The sequence below is a fragment of the Colletotrichum gloeosporioides genome (genome assembly GCF_011800055.1).
Source record: "Colletotrichum gloeosporioides strain Lc1 chromosome Unknown consensus_17, whole genome shotgun sequence".
Taxonomy (NCBI): Eukaryota; Fungi; Ascomycota; class Sordariomycetes; order Glomerellales; family Glomerellaceae; genus Colletotrichum; species Colletotrichum gloeosporioides.
Window position 1 is genome coordinate 468664 of NW_025544662.1, and position 13867 is coordinate 482530.

Sequence of the window (13867 nt, forward strand, 5' to 3'; positions counted from 1 at the left end):
GAATTCCAATTCACCCGGCAACCCCTGCGAGGCAAAAATGCCCGGCCCAAATTCAACCTCCCGTCTGCGCTCTCGGTGCTTGTACCGACTGACCCTACCGACGTCGGTCTGACACCTGGAAAGGCAATCCCACCTCGACGAATCATACCGCCATCGCCCGTTGTAGGGCATCTTTCAATCAGCAACCACCAGACGTATCACATTTTTTAACAGTGACGTCTTTTTCGACATTCGCAAGAGTCAGTTCATGTCGATGAGCTTCACTCGATGCCACTGTTGACTCGTGCGAACGACCAACGGCTCCGATGGATCGTCATCCAGAAAGACTGTCGTCATAATGCCCACAACGCGTCGACCGGGTCCCCCTTCGGAATCTCTCCTCTGGCAACTTCGGCTTCGCCTTGACTAATCCATGGAGCACTGGAGACGTTCGAACGTGCCTGGATCGTCGATATCGATTCTGTTTGGGTATCTCCGGCCCACACCGGAGTGAGCTGGAGCAAGCACGCTGGAGTCTGCAAGGCCGATGCCCCTCCGCCTCCCGCCAGTAGGCTCCGTCTATTTATTCACTCACGATGCTGCCGCGTCGGCCATAGGCCCAGAGACCACCGGACTTTAAGCCTCGTCTGAGGTACACCGTCGCTCAGGGAGAGCCAAGCGCCGAAAATACCCTTCTGCGAGGCCTTTGCCAGGACCTCCCAGCGCTTCCCGGACCCCTTGCTGCGACCTGCCTCTCGCTCGCGCTGTTTCAAGCCGGCGACGCGGATAAGCTCTGGCCCCTCCCCATCACCACGCCCGCCTGGCTTCCCCTGGTCGAATCTCGTGCTGAGATCCAGTCATGTTAGTGGACCCTGACTGCATAATGACACCTTCGTGTCCCTATGGTTGAGTCCTGGCCCCTCTGATTTTTTCTCTCGTCTGAGGTCGCAGATTTTCCTACTGAGGGATTGCCCCTCCAACGACCCCTCCATACAGGCCACGCCTCGCGTCCCAAGATGCGCGACATCCGTGGCATGGCCAAGAACGAGGACAGGATTCTGAGTCTCGACAGAAACTCTGTTCCTGAGTGACGGCAAACGGTGGTCAAAAGCTGAAGAATATGATTCTCCGCTGGACATCCGCGCCAAACATACAAGTGCATGCACACAACACCCGCCAGTGCCTTAACTGCAGAGATAGGAGGAAAGAGGGGAAAAAAGGAATCCAAACCCCGGCGTGTATCAGGACGCGGAACTCGGGGACGGCAGAATGCACGCCGTGACCGTTAAAAATGCGCGATGCCACGAGGCCTTTTTCAACCGTTTTCTGCCTGGCTGCTCACCTGCCCCAAGACTTTTTTTCTTTCTCTTGACTGAGAGAGGCTGTCTGTCCTCCAATTCTCAACAGCTGTGCTCCGGCGCCGGTGTGCACGGGCCACCCGGCTGGGATACAGCCAGTTTCGTATTTATCCGCACAAATCAAGGCGGCCCCAGGCCCAAGCTCCCGCTTCCCTGCGGATGACATCAAGCCTCTCCACCCGCATATCCGCCACTCCAGCCGACAATGTATCCGTCGCCGGGTTGAGATTCAGCGGAGGAAGCTGCGAAAAGTTCTTCAGTTCGGGATAGAATATCGAGAGCCGCGTTTGCATCATCTCAGGGGGTTTTGGTTATCGAACTCGGCCTCACTTTCGAGATTCGGCCCTACTCCTCAACTGCCGGCGTTTGCGTACGGAAGCATTCCGAGACATGAGTTGACGTCGTCAAAGATCGACTGCATGCTCGGCCACGAATCATATTAGAGCTGATACTAATTCCAGGTCCATTTGTCAAATCGCCTTATGATTGCCGATTTTTCGTAGTATGTTGGTGCATCACGAGGCTTCACTCGGTCTCGGTTGATGAGAGTGAGCTCTCATGCGTTTTCTCTCACCTTACACTAGTGTCTGTCACTCAACCACAGGTGAAAGCGGGCGGTGTGGATCCTGCCCGATTGAGTTTTCGCCTCACCCAGACCACAACCACCATCAGCTTCACAAACTTCAAGATAGCTTCCACAATAGCCAGAATTCAAACCGAGTTTATTTCAGCCTCGCTCGTGAACTACGCCTCTCACAACCTCCAACCTCGCGTTCGTCTCGTCTCACGGCACAACCACCCGTTACCCCGCCACAAACCCCTCCACCCCTCCCAATCTCAACATCACAAGCATCTCAAAATGCCGAGAGAGAAGAACATGTCTAGGGACAACATGTCCATCCCCAAAAAGCAAGCCAAGAAGCCCTCCAAACCACAAAAGCAAAAACCAAAACAACCCCCCAAACAGCAGCCCACACCATCCTCCTCATCCTCTGCCGCCGCCGTCCCCTCGCTACCCGTGCCCCTCCAGCAACGCCTCCTCGAGACTTTCAACGCAGCCTTCTCCCCCGTCCTCGCCTCCCCGTCCTTCCCCGCCCTCCTCCAGGAGGTGAAAGCCGCCCTCTACGCCCGCGACTTCGACGCCGCCTTCGCCAACGCCGCCCCGGACTCCCTCGACGCCTACGCCGCCCGCTGGAGCCCCACGCGCGCCCTGGGCTACGCCGGCGTGCTGCTCGCCGTCGGGGAGTACTTGGAGGAGGCGCATCTCGTCCGGGACGGCGCCGGCTCCGATGATGGGGCCGCCGCCGAGCCGGAGGCGGAGGAGGAACCTGCCCACAACAAGCCGGAGACCCAAGCCCAGGCCCAGAAGACGATCAAGATGCTCTCCATCGGCGGCGGCGCAGCTGAGATAGCCGCTTTCGGCGCCTACCTCTCCACGCACGCCCCGTCTCTCGCGGGACACATCCACCTCCTCGACTCGGCGCCGTGGGGCCCCGTGGTGACCAAGCTCCAAGACGCGCTCGCCACGGCGCCGCCGCTTTCAAAGTACGCCAACGCGGCCGCGAGAGCCTCCAACGCGGCGCTGCTCCCCGCGTCGCACCTCACATCGACCTTCACGCAGCGCGACGTGCTGTCCATGTCACGCGACGAACTGGGCTCCGCGCTCGGCAACGACGTATTATTGGTTACATTACTATTCACCCTCAACGAGCTCTACACGTCCGCGGGAATCGGCAAGACGACGGCCTTCCTGCTGAAGCTAAGCGCCACGGTCCCCTCGGGGAGTCTGCTGCTGGTCGTCGACAGCCCTGGGAGCTACTCGGAAGCCGCGGTGGGGAAGGAGTCCAAGAAGTACCCCATGCAGTGGCTGCTCGACCACACCCTCCGCAAGGACGAGAAGCCCGTGGAGGGGTGTCTGTGGGAGAAGATCGAGTCGCACGACTCCGTGTGGTTCCGGCTGGCCGAGGGCCTACGCTACCCCATCTCTCTGGAAAACATGCGCTACCAAATGCACCTCTACCGCGCCACAAGGCCCTGAACGCCGGCGAAACAAAAGGGATAAAAAAGGAAGGACGGATATCTATGAATGAAAAGGAAAAAATGCTTCTATGCCCATACAAGTCTCTTGATGGAGTAGCTCAGGTGGTCTAACAGCCCGGTGCTCTGTCTCGCTTCCTCCAAGGAAATGATGTCGCCCTTCTCGATGATGCTCTCGGTGCCGGGCCTCTCTTTGCCCGGCTGGCTGAGGAATGCCAAGCGCTCGACTTCGGCGCAGATGCTGACGACCTGCTGGATCTCGCTCATCTTCGGCCCGTCGCCGGTGACTGCCGCGGAGGACTGGGAGTACGGCGCCTTGAAGGCGACCTTTCGGATCGGCGGGGCCTTGGGGCGACCGCCACCGAGGAGACTGCTCAAGGCAGATTGCGCGGGTTGTGCTGCGTGAGGATGCTGGTGGTCCTCGGTGCTCGAGGTCTTGCTGCGCTTGACTCCCAAGTTGGAGAACGTTCTGGTGTTGGTCCTGGTGACGTCGTTCTTGCCCGGTTGGTACGACACCACGAAGCCGACGTTCTTCGTCTCATCCGTCTGGCCCGGGGAGACGGTCGAGATGATGTACGTGCCAAACTTGATGCCGACGACGTGCGCGAGGTCGATGCGCTCAAAGGAGGAGACCTTGTCGAGGTTCCAGTCGAAGCGGCAGAGGTACAGAGCGGCGTCGGTGAGGAGAAGGACAACCTCTTCTAAGGGAAGAGATCGCAGGTTATCAGATGTGTGAGGGCTGAAGAGGACCCAGCCGCCCATGAACTCTTCGCTCTCGTCTGAGATGACACGTCTTTGGGAGAGCTCGATGGCTTGCTCTCGCATCTTTAACATGGAAACGGCGGGGTCCTTGGTCATCATCTCGGCTTCGAATTCCTCGAAGACCATGGAGTTGACGTTGCCGAGCAGGAAATCGATGGCGGCTTGACTAAAGTAGTCATTGACCATACTGGGGTGTGTTAGTCAAAACAAAAATGAAAGGACGAAAAGAGCTTACCCATTGTAAAAGCGTGTCATTGATAGACCAAGGTCATTGAGAGCTCCGCCGAGGTTCCTCTTTTTCGTCCTCGTGTAATCGCCCTTCATAGCGGCAGTTGATGCGTACTGTTTCGAAATGGCGTCTCCGTTATCTGCCCACAGCGTGTTGAACCACGGGGTCTGCTGGTCAACCTGGGCAGCAAGATCATATCCTTCCGCCTTGAGCTGACTCTCCAACATGTACTTGCCGAACGAGCTCTGGCAGACGTTTGTTCTGTCCAGACAGTCCATGCAATTGGTGCGAAGAACGCCCTGCTGTCTCGTCGAAATCTTGCCGGCTTCTTCGACGGTGCTGCCGAAGCTGTCCAGTTTGTCACGGAGATCGTCGAGAAGCAGACTAACGTTCTCAAATTTCATACCACGGCATGCAGCATGGAAATCGAACCATTCAAAAGGAACCGCGGCATTCTCGCCCGTGAAGACTTCCTCGTTCAGCCTCTCCACCGTCTTCTCATATTGGCCTCCAACCGTTGACTCCACGCCATGCTTTTCCACCAAGTTGACAATCTGCAGGCCGCCGTACTCTGTTGTCAAACGCTCAAAATGCTTCTTGGCTGCGGCATAGTTTGCTTCGGGCGAATGTTGAATGAGGGGCGCGGGCTTCAAAGAGTACGGTGACTGAGTGAAGAAAAGTGGAATACTACCGCGAATCTGAAGGAACGAGTAAATCTTGGAAGTCTTATCCCACGTGGTACCGGACAGGATCTGCTCTGTCTCCACGGCGTTCGCGACGTATCCCTGCTCGTCAATGCCGCGTCTGAGATATCGCAAACCAGCTCTTTGCGTAGACCGGCGTGAGATCACGGTCAGGAGGAACTTCTTCTCAGTGGGGCGAAGATCGATCGAGTCCCGGACGGTTTCCGTCGGCGGAGAAGTTGGTTCGGAGCTGGGCTGTCGGATTGTTGACATCTCTACAGAGTCTCCGAGACTATCGTCTGTCTGTGGGGGACTGCTGTCCACTACAAAGTGCCTCTGTCCAACGAAGCCCTGCATCAGGGGTAGCAGAAGTGACTCTTCTCCGGCTTGCATAAAAGGCCTCAAGGTATTCTTGTTCCAAAAGAACATGGGGTCGACGCGGGTGTGCAAAGGCACTTCGTCAGACTGCAGCCTCGAGTCATTTGCCCATCGCCGAGTGATGTCGACATCGTATGAGAAGTAGAAGCTACGCGATGACCCAAAGAAGATCTGGGTCATTCTGAGGAGCTTTGGAAGCAAAGTCGACGTCGGCACGGGCTCGTCGGAGTCGTCTATGGCTGAGCTAGAGGCCGCGTTGGCAGCGGCAGCTTGATCGACTGAGCGACGAACCTGGTCGGCAGTTCCGCTCCATCCTGCATTCCTTTTCTGGTCTTGAGTCCATCCACTCTTACTGAACCATCTCTGCGCGAACCTTCCGTAGCTCCCTCTTCTGCCAATTACATCCTTTGCGACAGTGCTTTTAACAGGATCGGCTCCATTCTTGGTCGGCGCATGATCCTCGACTTCGTCGCCGCTAGCAGGGAGCTCGACAAAGTCGTCACTATCGCTATCGTCGGCGTCCTTGTCTGTCTTCCTCTCCTCGAGGTGAAGTGCCGTCTGTGCGATCGCATCGCTAGCGTCCTTCTGGGAGGCGCAAGGGGTGACGGCAACTTCGGTGACGACGTAAATCGGACAGCCGCAAATCTGCGCAACCTGCTGTCGTCGAGTAATCGTGATCAGGTAGCTGAGTCTCGAGACTGTGATCAATCCTGGTCGCCGGTCATGATCAGCTTCGGAATTGCGCAGCTGGAGCTGTGGCTGGGGAGCTCGGGGCACAAACCTATAACGCCGAAGGCCTCAAACGAGGAGTTTGGCTGGGAGAGATCGGGGATCTGCTCGCGAGTTGCAGGGGTTATTGCAGAGTCGCCATATCTGATCCTGACCGGTTGCGCGGGGCGTTGTCCTTTGGTTACGAATGGCTGGATTATCAGGCCGTCAACCGCAGCGCAGATGATGATCTTGCGTGCGATACCGGGCATTGTGCGATGCGGGACCACACAAGGCGTGTGCGCGCCAGAAGACGACGGAAATTATCTTAGGGAAAAGTCGAGGCCGAGGAAAAAGTATGCAAAAGAGCCATGAACAGGGAGTAGTGCGAATTATTTGTCGGATTGGACGGATATTCAAACATTAACAGTGTTGGTCTGTAGGTGGGTTGGCGAGCATATCGCATGCAGGGGCAGAATGAGACGTTTTGGGTGCTGCGAACTGCTGATGATGTCGCCCAAATCGAACATGTAGCTATGACATGGGTGGTGGGCCGCGGGGTAACGTCAGTCTGCAGTCGCTCAGCGCGAGTCCAGGTCACGCCCGAGACACCGGCCCGATGAGTGGCTCAATGAGGTGGTTCGTCAGGTCAGGCCAGGTGCATCTGGTCCAGCGCTGTGTCTCCCAATGGGCCATCGTCTGCTAGTGTTGGTAGGGTCGTTGTTGCGTTCTGAGCCGTCATTCGCTCGTGCGCAACTCAGCACATTTGCACTGGAGCTCAAGCTTTCCGTCCAAATGTCCGCATTTCTTCAGCTGAGGCATTGGACGCGGGCAGGCAGTCTCCGTCCCTCCCAACGCAAGCTTTCCCACTAGCTCATCCCGACTCAAATCACTTGTAGCTGCATATTCAGGGCACATTGCATTTCATGTTTTTGACGATCTCGATTGACGCTTGTCCGCGGTTTGTGCGTGGACTAAACTATGCACTAAACCCCCAGAATAACTAGTCGACGCCTATCAACAATTGAGACTATTTTTCAAGTATTCAGGCTGCTGCAGCTTGACATTGGACTAAAGATTTCTGTCCGTCTTAACCACTAACATCCAAACTGTTTCCAGCGCGTGTCCAGTCAAACATCAACGCCGCCCAATATTCTTTGTCATGGGTATCTTAGATGGCGAGTCTCTCGACCTTGTCCTTCAGAGCGCGGATGGGGCCGGCAAGCTCGCTGCCCTCGTTGGAGGTGATGGAGGCGGCAATGACGGCGCGGGAGACACCGCAGGCGCGGCCAAGGGCGGTCTTGGACTTGACGTAAACGTAGGGGACGTTCTTGTCCTCAGCCAGGAGAGGCAGGTGAAGAACAATGCTGAGGGGGTTGGTATCAGCGGCGAGGACGATAAGCTCGGAGACACCACGGTTGAGGGTCTTGGTGGCCTCGTTGGCTGTAGGAAGAAGTCAGCAGCTGTTCGGTGAAGGCCGAGGAAGGGACGCAGATGGTGGCTTCAGAGAGACGGGAGGAGTCGAGGGAATGGGACAGCTCAGGGACAAGACTTACCGCCCTTCTTCAGCTGGCGGTAGTGGGTGCACTGCTGAACCATGTCCAGAATCTCCTGCTGGAGAGCATCGTCGGCCAAGGGCCAGGCAGCGGACTCAGACATTGTTGCGGTGAGTGTCGAGAGATGTCTGCGAAAGAAAGTCAGAGTCTGCTGGTACAGTACTAAGCAGAAGAGTGAGCGTTGCGTACCAAAAGATATAAGGTGCAGGGTTCCTTGCGGTGGCTCGCCCTGGTCGTGAGGTCGAAATTCGTGATGAACGCGATGAAGAGATATCCAAAACTTTTTTCCTCCGAAAAGCGTAAGAAAAAAAAAATCCCACTTCCCCAAGCTTAACGGCGATTGCCGTTGGAGAGTGGACCTTGATGCGACTGGAGTGGAGCTCTTCGGAACGCAGGTTCTGCCGTGCACCGCCTCATTCCATCAGGTGCCTCTCCTGACTTACGTAAGTGCACGGAGCTGTCAACGCGCCGCAAAACCTTGCAACCAACCAGAAGGCCAACCTGGAAACCAGATCTTAACACAGCACACCTCATCTCGAGCCGTCGCCGAAGCAGCAGTCGAACGTCGCCCGTCCCAACCAGCCATCACCGCAATCGTCCGCAACCCACTCTTCGCCGCATCTCCTTCGGTTCCCGACCTTCTCTTCAACTTTCTCTTTAAACTACTCCGTCTTCGACGTCAATTAAACCGCCAAAATGCCTTCCGAACTCTGGTACGTCAACAACACAGCCCGTGTTGCCCCCGTCCTGACGACAGCTCCCTATCCCATCACCCAGAGCTCTCAACTCCATCCATTTCGCGCCCCAACCTCCCCATCTAGCTTCATCATGTCTGTCTAAAGCTCATATGCTAACGCGATCATGTCACAGCCCCGTCTATGCGGTTCGTCATCCCTGTGCCCACCCGAGTCAACGATCCATGACGTCGCCTCCCCCCTGCCTCCATTCGAATGAGCCATTTGGGCATCGCCGATACCTCGCGTCCGACAATCATCGCTAACATGTCATTAGCCCTTCTTCGGTGCCATGGGCTGCACCGTCGCCATCGTCTTCACCTGCCTGGGTGCCTCTTACGGTACCGCGAAGTCCGGTGTCGGTATTTCGGCTATGGGTGTCCTGCGCCCTGACCTGATCGTCAAGAGTACGCGAATCCGCATCCATCGAATCGTCGTCCGCGACGCGCCCAACGAATATAGGACGTTACTGACAGCTTCGCGATAGACATTGTTCCCGTCATTATGGCTGGTATCATTGCCATTTACGGTCTCGTCGTGTCCGTCCTTATCTCCGATGGTCTTCAGCAGGAGATGTCTCTCTACACTGGTTTCATCCAGTTCGGCGCTGGTCTCGCTGTCGGTCTGGCCGGTCTTGCTGCCGGTTTCGCCATCGGTATTGTTGGTGACGCTGGTGTCCGTGGAACTGCTCAACAGCCTCGTCTCTTCGTCGGCATGATTCTGATTCTCATTTTCGCCGAAGTCTTGGGTATGCGACGTCCCTTGCTTTGTGAATCGAAACCTCTTTACTAACGAACGCGCCCTAGGTCTCTACGGCTTGATTGTTGCCCTTCTCATGAACTCCAAGGCCAGCCAGGACGTCACCTGCTAAACGACGACAGACCCAACGACGAAAATGCTCGGTTGAACGGTTGACAAGATGTACTTAAGCCACAACTAGCACGGGCATGAAATTGCCACATCATGGGCAACGACAAGATTATCATCAGCAGGCGCGTCGAAATACTCAAATCGAATCAGGTTTTATGGCATAGGCGTGGAAAACGGTCAAAGGTCACGAGATGCCAATGTTTTGTTTGGACGGTCGGGGAAACGCTTTCCCCGTCGGATGTCAAACTTATATGTACTATTGTGCCATCACAGGTATGCTATCCATTTCTGGGGGCGGTTGCTCAGCATAGACGGTGGTGGGGATGGAATTGTAGTCTAGGTTGCGATAATGCTTTCTTGCGTCTACTCTGATTATTGGTCCTCTGCTAGTGATGTATGTGTCAGTGTTCCCCGCAGTGATGTTGTGGTGAGCCCAACCAGACGACTATTTAGGGTGTATGACGTCTTGGAATTTGCGACGAACCTCGACCCCGAATGCGGCACACCAAACTGAGCAGTTGTGCAGAGTCTCAAGGAAACCAAGAAGTAATCGTGCCAGGTCAAACGATTGGGGTTAGCAATATTGCTTGTCGATAGGGACCAATAGGTTCTTGGTGGCACTTCTCAATGTCCTTGGTGTGTGCAAGCTGGCGTTTGTCCTCGTTCATCATTTGTAGTATCTTTGCCATGGCATGGCAGCTGCTGCAACATGTGGCGAGGCAAGATCCCTCTTAATCCGCATGGTCTTCTCTATTTGTACAAGGATGCCTTCGAGAAAGTTGTCGTTCAAGGGTAGAAAACAGCAAAGTCCGGGAGCAGTAAGAGGTGGTTACAATAGCGGTATACTTGCGCTGGATTGAATTAAACCTAGTGAAGGCCTGATTGAAGTTGTATAGACTCTCGTGGTTCTTGAGTGGGGCTTTCGCTGTGCTCAAGCTTCTCTTTTGATGGGGGGATTTCGGGGTCAATATGGCTGAGAGCGATGGATATCACGATGATGATGGCGATGGAACACTCCAATTTTGGTTACCTGCTCGCTATGAACGAACTCACGTACCCACGCCACGTCCACCAGACCTTTCATAACACCTGACCTGTCTAGTTCTTTGCCTCCGTCGTAGGCTCTGCCGTGGCGGCCGCAGCCGCGGCAGCGGGAGCCTCCTTCTTGGGGAGCAGGCCGCGCAGGGACAGGTCGTAGACGACGTCCTCGACACGCTTTACGTCGTACTTTACCGCGTCGACGCGCTTCCTCAAGATGTCGTTCTTGAGGTTGAGGAGCTGGAAGCCGGCGAAGAGGTCCTTGACGAAGGCGCTGATCTCGACGGGCATGGCGAAGTCGCCCATGGTGACGGCGTTGGTGGCGAGGCGGGAGAGCTCCTGGGTCACGTCGGTGAGGGCGAGAAGGTACTCCTCGATGGTGAGGTGGAAGGCGTCGCGGTCCTTGAGGTTGACGGGTACTGTTGGGGACGGTTAGCTGCCGTAGGTATCGGCGAAGTGAGGGTTCTTGGTACGGACCTTTGAAGATCTCGCCGACCTCCTCGAGGCTGAGAAGGCGGGCGACGGGGCCGGGCTTGCCGTCGGCGGTGAGACCGCCGAGCCAGCCGCAGAGGAGGACAGTGAAGATTGCGTTCTGGACTTGACGGTTCCACTTCTGGTTGTACCTGTTGAAGTATCAGTGATCTGTCTGGCGGAAGGGAGTGGATGGGGAGCGGCTTACTTGTAGTAAGGGTACTTGGAGGCAATCTCCTGCAACTCGCCAATGACCTCGACCTCCTTCTGGATGCCCGTTTGGACGTCGGCGAGCAAGGGACCATCTGGAAGTGTCAGCCAGTGTAGCCATAAAGGTTGGCGCCATGCACTGAGGACTCACATTGCTCGCGCGGGGTGGCGTGGACGCGGGACAGCAGGCCCTGGACGTAGGAGATGGCCCTGTCAAGCTTCTGGACCGTCTGGCTCATCTGATCCCTAACAAGCTGGTCCTCGTCGATTTTATTCTTGAGGTGCTCGAAGATCTGGGGATCGAGCAGACGGGAGGCGGGGACCTCGCCCATATTGGTGTCGTTGTCCATGGCTGGCGACGTGTCAGTATGCTGTGATAGGCTTCTGCGCAATAGCCACGGTTGGGAACAACGACAGAGGGATTAGACTGAGAGGCTGCAACTTCACGAAGAGAGACGGTAGATACGAGAGATGGTGATGAGATTGTTGTCGTTGGTGGACTGTCTCTGCCCCGCGATTTTGCACTTGCCATAATAAGGCCAAAAGAAATCAGAGTTTTCAACCCACCTCAATACTGAATGTTTTCGATTGACTGGCGGGATCTTCCAGCAGAGCAGAAACCAATCGACAATTCTTGGACCGTCGCCTGGGAAATATGTGATGCGAATCCTGGGATGAGATTCTTACAATTCAGAAGTCGTGCAAGGATGGGGAGGCGGTCACTGCAGGCGAGTGGAGGGGCGGCGGGAGAGACAAGGATCAGCATCGAGAAGGCTCAGTGCGGCTCAATTCTTAGGATATCTCGTTTGGAGAACTTTACTCATCACAGCAATTCGGTCGCGCCAAACATCACAAAAGTTCAAGGGGAGAGGAAACCTTCTTCACAGGCCTGGGCGGAACCAGACACAGCAATGAAAGTCGAGGGGGTGTTCGCGTCTCCTGGAGGCAGTGAAATACCAGGGACACGGTGGGCATGAGGGCATGCGGCAAGCCGCAGAGGCCACTCTCCCGAGAGATCAAAAATAAGAATAATCACGAGTGACCTCCGTGGAGGTCTTTCAGAGATTAAACTGAAAAGAACAGATACTACACTTGATCTAAGCCAAAAGGCAATAGAGAGCTAAGGAGAAGAAGAGGAGAAAAAGTTGAAAATGGGCGGACGATGGGAGGTGTTTTATGCCTTTGCTGGGTGGCCTGTGCGGGGCCCCCAATCAGCCAGGGTACGTACTTCAGGCAGCAGTGAGGCCAATTTTTTGCGGGAAGGGGTGTACAGGTACGTAGCCAACCTGGGAAGCACCTTCTGCTGATTGGATAGTAAATCATCACGAGGTTGAGAACGAGCAGGTGCTCCTTCTGTTTGCTTGCCTGGCTGGGCAGGCGCCGACCGGCCAGAAGCTTCCATCACGTGCCATTAGATCATGTACGGCTCGAGGCAGCCGCCTTTCTGGCTCTCAGATTCCAGATTGGCCTCAGAGAAGGGAAAGTAAGAAAGGAAGGCAAGCACTCGGTTGGAAGCCTCGATCACCTGTGAGACTCTATGTCGACCATGAGTGGTGACGAGGCGTCACTCCTCAAGGCATCTATGGATAGACTTTTTTACCTCTCTGGATTGCTACTTCTAATACAAAGGTGTATTCCTTTGATTTGTGAGATTGATATTTCGACATAGAATAAATAACAAGGAACACGGAACAACACAAAAGCACTCCAGTTGTGTTGGAAGCCTGGATCTGCCGAAGCCCCTATGTATGCTCATCTCTGAAGCACATCTTCTACAGGATATAAAAGATCCAGCAATGTCTACTGTAGAGGATCAAGCTGGGCTCCATCAGCAGACCGACTTTTGAAAATCCCATGATCGGCCTTCTCGCATCGACGGCTTGCGTGGCTGCATAATGCACAAGCCCGCAGGCACGCTTGCTTTTCTTGATGTTGGTCCACCGGGGACATCATAACCTCACTCGCATCTTCCGTGGCTCGCTGATTGGCGAAGTGAAGGAATGAGGAAGCGCTGGTGACTAAGGCATCCGGAAGGACGAGACTTGTTTCTTCCTTTCCGGGCAAGCATTGCGTTTCGCCGACTGGCGAAGCAACTGCTCCTGATCTTTCAAGGAGCATCCCGTCCATGTACAAAACGGGACTCATCGCGGAGACGCGGACATTCCCAAAAACCGCCCCCATCTTCAATGTCCGATAATCCCACATGTCCACGGGCCCGTGAGGTGCATGTCAAGCAGGCTTCGTCTGGCAAAGGCTGGGGAAATCTCTTTACCGTCCCCGGCACGGTTGATCGAAATGGGCATTTAATGGCTTAGCTAATGATGGAGGTAATCTCGACGGCCAACCTCGGACGCAATTGCGCTGCACGGTGCACCTGCAAGCTTCGTCTAGCAGTTCCGGCAGCGGGGTCACCAACCAGGATCCCAATTCAAGCAAAACCAAGCTTCCCATTGGCCTGCAACCTAGACGAGGCCTGCAGATGCGGGCCCTTGCACCGAGGAACCTCCCGAGGTTGGCTAGAGTAGGTACTTCGCATATTGCAGTCATCTGCACCAACAAGCCAGGTACCTCAATTTCAACTTTGTTCGTGACCCTTGACTACCGGCAGAAAGGGGCAAATACAAATGTCAACAAAATTTTGAGAGAGCAGCAACCGGCGCCCAATGGAGTGCGAGGACACGCTTGCGATTTTTCCTGTCACTTGCGCCGTCCCGTCTCTAGCTTGACGTCCCGTCTTGCACGCCACGCCACGTTGACACTTTTCGCGCGCTCATCCTCGCCCGGTCGTACTCGGATTCCCATCCTGACCGCCTCCACCAGACGCTTCCCTCCCTTCCTTCCAATGCCTCGGACG

At 55.4% G+C, this 13867-nt stretch overlaps 5 protein-coding genes across 5 annotated transcripts; 2 read left to right on the forward strand and 3 right to left on the reverse strand.

Annotated features, from left to right (window-relative positions):
• Positions 1-2196: 2196 nt before the first annotated feature.
• GCG54_00011028 (uncharacterized protein) lies at positions 2197-3375 on the forward strand (the record flags this gene model as incomplete). Its single annotated transcript, XM_045410938.1, has 1 exon — positions 2197-3375. One exon carries the CDS (start codon positions 2197-2199, stop codon positions 3373-3375), a length of 1179 nt encoding a protein of 392 aa, XP_045267996.1.
• A 68-nt stretch (positions 3376-3443) lies between these two features.
• On the reverse strand, positions 3444-6406 carry GCG54_00011029 (Phosphatidylinositide phosphatase SAC2; the record flags this gene model as incomplete). Its single annotated transcript, XM_045410939.1, has 3 exons — positions 3444-4323; positions 4372-6136; positions 6208-6406. 3 exons carry the CDS (start codon positions 6404-6406, stop codon positions 3444-3446), a joined length of 2844 nt encoding a protein of 947 aa, XP_045267997.1.
• An 899-nt stretch (positions 6407-7305) lies between these two features.
• GCG54_00011030 (13 kDa ribonucleoprotein-associated protein) lies at positions 7306-7793 on the reverse strand (the record flags this gene model as incomplete). The annotated part of the gene is made up of 2 exons (XM_045410940.1): positions 7306-7577; positions 7691-7793. The coding sequence occupies 2 exons, from the start codon at positions 7791-7793 to the stop codon at positions 7306-7308; spliced, it is 375 nt and encodes a 124-aa protein (XP_045267998.1).
• A 593-nt stretch (positions 7794-8386) lies between these two features.
• On the forward strand, positions 8387-9295 carry GCG54_00011031 (V-type proton ATPase 16 kDa proteolipid subunit; the record flags this gene model as incomplete). Its single annotated transcript, XM_045410941.1, has 5 exons — positions 8387-8403; positions 8561-8573; positions 8702-8831; positions 8912-9172; positions 9231-9295. The coding sequence occupies 5 exons, from the start codon at positions 8387-8389 to the stop codon at positions 9293-9295; spliced, it is 486 nt and encodes a 161-aa protein (XP_045267999.1).
• Positions 9296-10392: 1097 nt separating this feature from the next.
• Positions 10393-11363, reverse strand: GCG54_00011032 (Translin-1; the record flags this gene model as incomplete). Its single annotated transcript, XM_045410942.1, has 4 exons — positions 10393-10751; positions 10810-10955; positions 11012-11108; positions 11165-11363. The coding sequence occupies 4 exons, from the start codon at positions 11361-11363 to the stop codon at positions 10393-10395; spliced, it is 801 nt and encodes a 266-aa protein (XP_045268000.1).
• Between the last annotated feature and the right edge of the window lie 2504 nt (positions 11364-13867).